Source organism: Pseudochaenichthys georgianus, chromosome 2 (genome assembly GCF_902827115.2).
Source record: "Pseudochaenichthys georgianus chromosome 2, fPseGeo1.2, whole genome shotgun sequence".
Lineage (NCBI taxonomy): Eukaryota > Metazoa > Chordata > Actinopteri > Perciformes > Channichthyidae > Pseudochaenichthys > Pseudochaenichthys georgianus.
Window position 1 is genome coordinate 5,065,545 of NC_047504.1, and position 10,187 is coordinate 5,075,731.

Below are 10,187 nucleotides of genomic sequence, written 5' to 3' on the forward strand. Positions count from 1 at the left end.
AGTTAGCAAAAAACATCAAAAGCTCCTTTACGCCGTACAGCTATGAATTGCGCTGTATTGCAATCAACTAAAGGTGTGGTTGAATTGTTCCACGAATTACACATATGATGTTTGTCAATTTAAAAGATAATTTTGCAAGACAAACAAATAAAAATGTGTCGTAAAACTGTGAACTAACACTTTTTGTTTGTTTGTGAACTACATGAACTACATCTCCCACTGGGATCCTGGGATTTGTAGTCTTTCTAGTTGTATTTCTCATAGTCTTATATTTCCACAGTTTTACGACAAACTGTGACTTTTTTGACATGGAAATTATTTTTTAAGATTGACAAACATCATATGTGTAATTCGTGGCACAATTCAAACGGGATCTCTCCATTGACTTCAATACATACTTTTTCCGAAATAAGGTCCCATGGGGCGGAAGTAGATGGGCGGGACTTCGTCTCTATTTATGGACGAGCGATACAAAACTGCTGGAATACACCTTTAATTAGGTATTTATTCATATGCTAATGATAAATGAACTGATGCTATAAACAGATATTTTCTCTTTTAAACTGCACATGAGGGAAAATCAGACGGGGGATGAAGCTGTTTTTTTGTAATTGGAGATAGATGCTTAGGTGAGCACTCTCAGCCCAGATTCAAACTTGACAACCGTCAACTGTGGCCCATGAGAACCTGAGCGACTGTTGTCTCTCACCCACATGTAAAGTGACACCTGGAAAACATCAGCACACCCAGTTGTACCTGTGATGCAGTCGTCTATTTTTTCTTTCTGAGACAAGCCGCTGAGTAGGAGGCCAAAAGTAGACGTTCAGCTTGGGATGCACACGTCTCGAGGGTCTGAAGACGGATCAAAAAGAGATATTGGATTCTAAATGAGTGGCTTTGGATCTGAAAACTAGAGAACACCTGGGATGAAGATCCGTGTGGTCCAGATCTGGGGATTCCTGATGACAGTTTTAGGATGGATCTTCGTGGCCTGCACCATGGCCATGGAGGGCTGGAAGATCACCTCCATCGGGGGCATGGGGGGCTCCTCCATCCTCAAGGTGGCCTGGTACTGGTCCAGCCTGTGGAGATCCTGTTATACAGACTCAACAGCTGTCAGCAACTGTTACGACTACCCTGTGCTGTGGTCTGTGGAGGGTAGGTCACACGTCTAAAACAAAGCATCCAACTAGCAGCCAACCTTTCATTAACATCCCTTTGTGTCTTCCTGTGTGACTCCAGGCCACATCCAGATAGTGCGAGGCCTGCTGATGTCAGCTCTTTCCCTTGGTATGCTGGGATTCGTGCTCAGTCTGTTGGGAATGGAGTGCACCTTCGTCGGGGGAAAAGACAGGTCAAAGCACAAGAAGATATACGTTGGCGGATGTTTCCACGTTATCAGCGGTAAATATCTCGTTTTAATAAGGGCACAGTCAGCAGATAGAGTCGAATGTGAGTGTGTGTTGTCTACATGTTATTTAACTTAATTTCTAGCACCATTGCCAGATTAAACTTTCCAATGCTTTGTTAATGTCCTGATAAATACCTGCAAAACTATTGACTGTATTAACTAGTGAATGATTCTCTGCTTTGTGTTTAATGGTATGTTAGCATCCAAGCTAACACGCTCAACAGAGTACAATTGCATTTTGAAGTAGCATTTAGCTCAATAAGGTTGGTTTATAATATTTGATGACTTTGGTGAATTCGAACTAACTCTGTAAAGACAGAGTAACCATCACGGAAACTCTTGAGTTCTGCAAGGGAATCAAAATCAACTCCTCTGATGATCTCTGTACATACTGACATTCAAACACCTGTTATACTGTTTTAAACAGGTTCCATATTGTTGTCGTCTTGTGACTGGCTAATTGCTAGAATTGAGCTATTTGTGCTACAAGAGCATTGTCTACTCTTGTTCAAATGATACAGCAAATTCAAAAAGACAAAGATAATTAAATGTGTGTAGTATCATTTCCCCCCCGTTTTTTTTATCTTGCAACATTTTGTGACCCTTTTAGATGTATCTTGGGTGCACCTTTTGGGTCCCTACCCTTAGGTTAGGAAACTCTCTTTCTAATATTCCTGGCTACTTCAATCAGCGATGCTAATAATATATTCTAAATATATGATTTCTCTTAAGGCGTGCTCTCCACATGTGGATATGCAGTGTACGCCCAGTATGTCTCAGTAGAATACTTCAACCCGGACTTTAATGGACTGAAGTAAGTTAACAGCCCTTAAAGGTGGGGTAGGTAAGTTTCAGAAACCGGCTCGAGATACACTTTTTGTTATATTCCATGGAATGCTCTTAACATCCCGATAGCAATGAATATCTTAAGTGCTTTGACAACAAATCCATAAAAACATTTCATCTGTAGAAGGATGGCCTACCTGCCCTTCAGCCTTCCATCGGGGCACAAACTTATCTCGTGCCCTCATTGGTCATGTGCGCGTTTGTGTGTGTTGGAGGAGGGGCTCTATAAGGAAGTGGCAGATTTTCTCCGGTTGTGTATTTTCAAATTCTAGCGATCTCGAGCCAGTTTCTCAAACTTACCTACCTCACCTTTAATGTAGCTATGTAACCTGTGTCATCAAGAAAAAACATTAAGCTAAAATATGAATCTCTCAATCAACAGGTATGACCTGGGCACCCCCATGTTCCTGGGATGGGTGGGCTCTGCCTTCCACATGGCTGGAGGTTTCTTCTACCTGTGGTCAGTGTGCACGCCGCTCTATGGAGGAGAGGTGAAGTGAGTACAGACACATGTTGGGGGAAGTGAATAAATAACTCCTCTCTCCACTTCCTCAATAAATACCATTCTCACGTGTGCTCGGGTGGAATGACTCGTCAAAAATGCACGAGCGAGTTAAAGGGGGCAGTGTGCAGATGTGCACTGTGGGAAGGCTCCCTCCCACCCACCGTGTAACGTCCTGAAGCCATCGCTGTAAGCAGGCAGAGGAGGTTGTTAAAAGGGTGGGAAACGACTGCTCGCTGCGGATTCATTTCAGCACTGAAGGAGCGCAGAGAAAACATGTACAAAAAAAGCTGAATCTCACATTCAAGATTTCAAGTTAATGACTCTTTAATGTTTATCCTTTTCCTCCACTGTTTCTCTCTTATTTCTTCTTTTCTCTTCCTGTTTCATGATCTCCTCTCTTGTGTCCTTCTCTCCTCCTCAGTCTTCCTCTCCTCTTCCTTTCATTTTCTTCCCTCCTCTCTTATGTTTCCTCCTTTCCTGTTTCCTCCCCTAATTTCCATTTTGATCCTCTGCCCCCTTGTTTCCTCCTATCCTCTCCTGTTGCCTACTCTCCTCTCTCCGTATCTCCTTTTCTCTACTCTCTTCAAATCCACCAACCAGCAACTATAAAACGCACTCAACAAACCTCTGAAGACAAAGACACTGATTGACATCGATGCGTTTCTCTCCGCAGAGTAATGCCGGTCAAGGCACTACCAGATGTGGAGCAGAACAAGTCCATCACAGCTCTGTCCTCCGTGTCCGAGATCACCTCCAAGACTAAACTGTCCTCCGTGTCCGAGCTGTCGTCCAGGTCTGAGCGCTCGGATCTGTCGGACATTTCCTCCAGGTCAGGACGCACAGCCAAATCAGGGCGTTCATCGAAGACAGGGCGGACCTCCAGGTCTACTGAGTCAGCACGGTCTGCACCGGGGTCAGGGTCAAGGTCGGAGTCCGTGGTCTCGTCGATGTCTGGCACATCAGCAGTGTCCGGGTCAAGGAGCAGCGGCAGCAGCGGGACAGTCTCATCGCTGTCAGGAAGTTCACGGAGCGGAGCTAAACCGTTCCTCAAAAACTCTTATATATGAGCACATGTGAGATCGATGGCAGCCCAGAGAGGAAGGGGAAGAGTCCGGCTGATTCATTTTCTAAGTCTGGTTTTTATCCTGTCTTGGGGTTGGTGTCAGGATTTGATTTGTTGTTGTAATACCATTATTATATGACAGTGATGTGACATAACTCGTGTTATGTGTTAGAGTGCGTGGAGAAATTAAAACCCACCTGGAAAGAAACACATGTCCTATTTAGAACAACAATCAGCCGCCTGTGGCTTAAATGAAGAAACAAATGATAATACAAATAAATCACTCCAGAGCTGTTTCTCCCCACCTGTTTTCATTCAAAAGATGGCATTGTAAAAAAGAAAAAATTCCCTTTTGTAACTTTTTAAGGTTAACGTGGAAAAACCTTTTTAGTCGTTAAAGCAGGAGAGATGTTCAATGTATGGATCTGTTGTGAATAAACATTGTGCAACAGGAATGTTTACTGACGAGATTCCTGCAGCTTGTACTTCCTGTTTATCATCGATTACGCGGCACACCTCGACATCATACCATTCGATAAAACAAATATATGAGGCATACTTCTCATTCCTTTAACGCTGGCAGCCTTTCTGACAACACCTCGCTCTCCCAGGCAGACTGGTTGACAGTAAACACTATCTTTCGTGCAGCTATGCAACACAAATACACAAGCAGCTGCTCTTAGAGGACTGAACCACTCCGGCTTTTACTTTCTTAACCTCTTAGTGGACTACTTCACATCTGGTAATATTGGCTCTACTTTTCATCTAAAATGTGTAAACATCTGAGTCATTTGTAGTGGCTAATGAGAGAAGGCTGTGTTTACCAGAGTGAGGGGATGTGGAGGAGACTGGCTCAGACCCTGGCCCTGCTGCTCTGCATTCTGGGATGGGGCTTTGTAGCCTTCACTCTGGCTATGGACCGCTGGAGGTAGGCAAAAAAAACGATTCGACAAATCGCACTTGATTTATTTTAGCTCTTAAAAAAGTGTCTTGACTGAAGGAAGGACTTAAGGAAGCCAGTCTAGGTGACAATTTGAAACAGCTTTTGGATATGATGAGAGAAAAATAATCACATTGATGTATGAAAGGGGAGGTGTGACATTTAAGGGCCTTTAGGAGTCAGGAAGCGTCTAATGACAAATACTTTTGAGTGGCATTGTGGGAAATGTAGGAAGAGTTCCAGTTTCAGTTAGTTGACATATTCATAATCAATCCTACCGACCTATTCCTATTAGACGACCTACCGCGCCGGCAGTGGACCACTCTAAACCGTCTACGAACTGGGGTCGGTCGCTTTAAAACCACGATGAAGACGTGGGGCTTGGCGGACAGTGCGGCATGCGAGTGCGGTGACCCTGAGCAGACCGCTGTCCATATAATCACCATCTGCCCCTTATATAGACCACCCTCGGAAGCCAGCCTCTTCGACCTAGGACCAGAGATGCGGGCATGGCTACACGACACCGAGTTGGACATATAACGTTATACGAAAGAAGAAGAAGAATCCTAGCTGTGGTCATAGTATATTCAGTAGCTCAAAAACGTTTTTTGTTCATTGTGTGTGTATTTTCTTACTGGAGAGTGGCCCAGGTGGGGGGTCGGGGGGCTCCTCTGTGGTGGGGGCAGCCTGGTTCTGGTCTGACCTGTGGAAGGACTGCTATGAAGACTCCACCGCTCGAGTCAACTGTGTGGACTCCCGGGTTCTGCGGACAGTCAAAAGTATGTCAATAACCTTCCATTTCTTGAATGCTAAATAAATGAATTACTGAGCCTGAGGAGTGTGTGTTTGTTCAGCACACAGCCAGGCAGTGAGGGGCCTCCTGGTGGTCGGCCTGTGCCTCGGTTGCATTGGCACAATGCTCACCTTCTTTGGATTGGAGTGCACTCTCATTGGTGGAGACGAGAGAAGTAAAGACAAGATGTGGATAACAGCGTCTGCCTTCCATCTGCTCGGCTGTGAGTAGCATTTGTTAGCAATCACAAAGCATGTTAGCAGGAACAGATACTCACTGGTTGTTCCTGTTTCCCCCCGTGTGTCCTCGGCTGTCCCTCATGCAGGCGCGTCAGACGTGGCTGCTTACTGTGTATACATACACAGAGTGCGGGCAGCTTTCTTGCGCAGTGAAGCAGATCCATCAGAAGTGAGGTAATGTGCGGCATCTCATTTACTCTCATTATTCAGATAGCAGTGAGGAAAAGGTCATTGTTTTCTCCGCAGCTATGAGATTGGAGCCCCCCTCTACCTTGGCCTGGTGGGATGTTTCCTTATTCTTAGTGGCTCTACAGTTCACTGCTTAACTGCATGCAGAGCTAACCACTGGGAAACGTAAGTTAACAAACCATTTAGCTAAATAATCTCACTTTCCTATGAGAGAGCCTGGAGATTTGAAACTATAAATTGCTATTTGGGTATATTTACCAATAGATCACGAATGTAAACTGACTTGATACATCTCTTCAGAAAACATCCGGTGGTTCCCCCTATCAGTGTGAAAGGAGAACACACGTGTGGAAGGTCAATACTCCTCAGAGCCGCCTCCACCTACCAGATGGTGTCGGTTGTGGTTGTGTAACACTTCAGATACTTTTTTAAATAAATAATAACACTTGTTTTGTATAGATTTCTAAATAATTAATTTTGTAAATAACACCTGTGTACCTTAAGCCGCCCCCTTCATTTCAGAAACAGTCCTGAGAACGTAATGTAATAATGCCAAGTGTGTGATTATAGTTTTAAGTGTATCCTTATATTATAAGTTGAATACCTAATCAGCTATGTATATAAAATAAACAATACAAAAAGGAATGATTTTCATCTTTTGTGATTTTTTTTCTGAGCTCTGACATAATTTGTTTCTTTGATGTTCTGTTGGTTGTGGAGACTTTTCTTTGCCTGTTCCTATCTCTTGTCTTAATGCATCGTCAATACAACACAACAACTGTTAAATGTTTCCTTTTTGTGCTAAGGGAATGATTTCCGCTTTAATTGTAAGATACATTTTGGGTTATAATTAATGGATTTTATATGAAGAACAAAGGCTGATTTTGCAACAATGAGGAAGACAAACAAAACACAAGGGCTACTTCAAAAGGGAGCATGATCCCGTGCGACGTCATCCTTCACCTTTCTGCCTCAGTGCTGGGAACACGAAGGATGCTTACGAGGCAAAACCTGGAAAAGATAAGATGACAACACTGCAGGTCTGACGCCTAAAGAACAACAAAGAGCTCAGTCCTGTTTCCCACAGTGAATGGCGTGGATGGTACTCTCTTTATTTAACGCCTCAATAGTTTTGATCTCACCATGAAGTACAGGACGGTGGTGATGTACATGGAGATCGGCTGCTTCGTGTCCTGCCTGTGTGGCTGGATCCTGGTGTGCTCCACTCTCCCCACAGAGTACTGGACCTTCTCCGAGGTGGGCAGCGTCGTGCTGACGACCTCCAACTACTACTCCAACCTGTGGAGGGACTGCATCTCCGACACCACGGGGGTCTCCGACTGCAAGGACTATCCCTCCATGCTGGCCCTGCCTGGTAGGGTCATCGCAACACTTCTTACATTATATCAATAAAAGGCGTGGAAGCATTTTCCAGAGGAGCAATTAGAAGATCCTGCAAGTCACTTTTATAAAGACTGAGTATCTGGTTGCTCTCATTGTAAGTTGCGTTGATTAAGAGTCAGCTAAGTTAAATGTAACCACAAAATAATGACTTACTATCCAAAAATAATGTGTAAGGACTGCAGCATAATGATCAAATTAATTTAAAATAAATTATTAACTGCAAAATAATGACTTTAAAATATTGAGTTAGTATCTTAAAATATTGAAAAACTCTCATGCTTTGCAGCATTATCAATATTTCTTTGAAGCTTCCTTTTGAATTTGGGATGAATAGGCCTCTGCCGCATTACTTCAAAAATAACATCCATCATATTGCATTTCCTTTTGTCACACAGAGGATTATGGTACCAACCTTTTAAGCTTTATTTCAGTCTCACCTGTTTTCTCTCAGCCTTCCTCCACGCCTGCAGAGCGCTCGCTGTCTGTTCTGTTATCACTGGTTTCTTCGGAGGCGTCCTCACACTCGTGGGGATGAAATGCACTAAAATCGGTGGATCAGAGGTTGCCAATGCGAGGGTGACCTTTGCAGCTGGTATCACCTACTTGGTTTCGGGTAATATAATATATATTTATATACATTTTTCAGCATTAATCTTGTGAATGTTTTGCACTTCAAAGTCATCTATATTTGTGATAGGATTCTGTGGTATGATCACCTACTCATGGTGGGCCAACAAACTCGTGACAGAATTCTTGGATCCAACTTTCAGGGCACAGAAGTGAGTAGTTTTTAAGCAGCATGATTACAATTACTATCTGAGAGACAATGGGTGTTTCTCAATGTCAAGGAAGGATGCTCCAGAGCCACTATTTCAAGGATGCTACATCATCGAGTCCCGCCGAAGGACTGTTCCAATGTCCAGGCTCCTTGGAATTCTACCGAGCCCGGCGTCCTTCGTAGCGAGACATTTCGAGGCTGTACATGTGTATCATCCGCGGTCTTAAAATCCCCACAATGCTATGCGCACGGACCAATTTCCAAATCTTTGGCGGAAATCTAGGAAGGATTCTTGCCTCGCTTCTGAAGGAAGTGACTCGGAAGACATGTCCTACCAAGGAAGCGTCCTCGACATTGAGAAACACCCAGAGACTATAAGTGCAGAAAAACTAATCATAACTCTTGATAAACCTTCAAACTTGCTGTTCAGATTTGAAATTGGAGCGGCTGTTTTCGTTGGCTGGGGAGGCTCCACTCTTCTCATCTCTGGAGCAACAGTGATGACTTACTTCTCCGGAAAAGAAGGTCTACCATCAAGGTAAATATGAAACCTCTTATATTTCACCTATTGCCATTATTATATTTATTTAGACCATTTGTGTCAACAGATCTCCAAAGAGGCCTCAAAGGCCGGCCACTTACGCCACCGCCCGGACCCGACAGACCTACATGCTGCCGAACACGTCCTCCAGAGGGAATATGGGGCCGCCGCTTTACTATGAAGGCAGGAAGAGCCGAGGGACAAGAGCCCCCACGAAGACCAGCGCAACCTTCAACAGGGACAGCTTCGTCTAAAGTCTGAGCCGAGGAAGTGACTTCAAAGACTGAATTAGAATAATCAATACCACTCTAGTGTCTTGATGTTCAATATGAAGTCACAGACAGCATTATGTAAACCTAGATTAGCATAAAGGTAATCCTGATGCTGCAATTAGTCAATATTTTTGTATTTATAGCTGTTTCTTCATCAGTGAGCATCCACCTTTAACTCTAACCCGTCCCATCTGCCTTCTTTGTTCCTTTGAGACAGGGTGAAAGTATAAATAAGTACAAAAAGGAGAAACATTGCTCCTTCACACCATGTGATACGACTTTGTATTTTAGTTTAACATGAAGACCTTTCCATGCTTCAACCTTTTTTAGTGTGCATCACTTTCCATTTATACATTATTGTGACTTATGATGAAACTAAATTAACATAACATTCTCAATACGTATACGATAACACTTTCAGAAAGTATAACTATTGATGAGCAAATTAATTCAGTGTCCATATTAGGTTTCCTTTCCTTTTTGGTATATACTTGGTGGCATCTTACAGAGTTGTTCTGCACTTCTTCCAGGTCGCCAGAAGATGGCACTCAAAACCAGACCATCAAATGATGATGTTTGGTGTGCATAGTATCTATGGTGGCTATAAGTCACATTACTGATCAACCCCAGATTCCACCCTGAAGAAGGAAAGACAGCTGAAAATGGTTTGGTAAATGAAGCATGGTGTACTGTGGACTTCTTTCCTCAGAGCCAATGATATTCGAGGAGGCCGTGGTGTCAGAACAGGAAGCAGTCACAGCTGTCAGCCTCCATAAAAAGCCAGTAGCTCATATTACAAATGAGCTTCACGGCCAAGTCAGCCAGTCAGAGTGAAGCGCTGACACTAAGCTGTTGCTGATAGTTACTCATCTATCATCTCACACCATAAGCAGCGGTGGAGGAAGTATTCAAATCATTTACTCACGTAAACATAGCCAAACCACACAATTTAGATTAGTTAAAGAATCAAATCTTTAGGTAGTGTGTAGTTAGCAGAATTGCCCGTCAGAATTTGTAACTATTATTATAAGGCAAAATAAACTATAATGTTGTTTGATGTGCAGCTAATCTTTATAACTTAATGCACCGTTTTATTATGTTTTTTAAATAATGTTAATGTGACATTTTAATATCAATCAATACATTTTAGTTTGAAAAAAAGAACATTAGAAAGGATTGATTCTACAGAGAAATCTTTTATTGCTG

The 10,187-nt window shown here is 43.1% G+C and overlaps 2 protein-coding genes and 1 pseudogene across 2 annotated transcripts; all 3 read left to right on the forward strand.

The window, feature by feature from the left end:
• Positions 1-926: 926 nt before the first annotated feature.
• On the forward strand, positions 927-4,163 carry cldn10e (claudin 10e). Its single transcript, XM_034096256.1, has 5 exons — positions 927-1,158; positions 1,243-1,404; positions 2,144-2,225; positions 2,640-2,753; positions 3,436-4,163. Exons 1-5 carry the CDS (start codon positions 927-929, stop codon positions 3,827-3,829), a joined length of 984 nt encoding a protein of 327 aa, XP_033952147.1. The 3' UTR covers positions 3,830-4,163.
• A 498-nt stretch (positions 4,164-4,661) lies between these two features.
• On the forward strand, positions 4,662-6,543 carry LOC117456588 (claudin-10-like; annotated as a pseudogene).
• A 556-nt stretch (positions 6,544-7,099) lies between these two features.
• cldn10d (claudin 10d) lies at positions 7,100-8,963 on the forward strand. Its single transcript, XM_034101979.1, has 5 exons — positions 7,100-7,361; positions 7,842-8,003; positions 8,088-8,169; positions 8,599-8,706; positions 8,777-8,963. The coding sequence occupies exons 1-5, from the start codon at positions 7,130-7,132 to the stop codon at positions 8,961-8,963; spliced, it is 771 nt and encodes a 256-aa protein (XP_033957870.1). The 5' UTR covers positions 7,100-7,129.
• The last annotated feature ends 1,224 nt before the right edge of the window (positions 8,964-10,187 follow it).

Excerpts from the sequence above, each read along its gene's own strand:
- cldn10e (XM_034096256.1), top strand. The coding sequence starts at position 927 with ATGAAGATCCGTGTGGTCCAGATCTGGGGATTCCTGATGACAGTTTTA. Across the intron at positions 1,159-1,242 it reads TGTGCTGTGGTCTGTGGAGG|GCCACATCCAGATAGTGCGA; the intron begins GTAGGTCACACG and ends GTGTGACTCCAG. Across the intron at positions 2,226-2,639 it reads CCGGACTTTAATGGACTGAA|GTATGACCTGGGCACCCCCA; the intron begins GTAAGTTAACAG and ends CTCAATCAACAG.
- cldn10d (XM_034101979.1), top strand. The coding sequence starts at position 7,130 with ATGAAGTACAGGACGGTGGTGATGTACATGGAGATCGGCTGCTTCGTG. Across the intron at positions 7,362-7,841 it reads CTCCATGCTGGCCCTGCCTG|CCTTCCTCCACGCCTGCAGA; the intron begins GTAGGGTCATCG and ends GTTTTCTCTCAG. Across the intron at positions 8,004-8,087 it reads TATCACCTACTTGGTTTCGG|GATTCTGTGGTATGATCACC; the intron begins GTAATATAATAT and ends TATTTGTGATAG.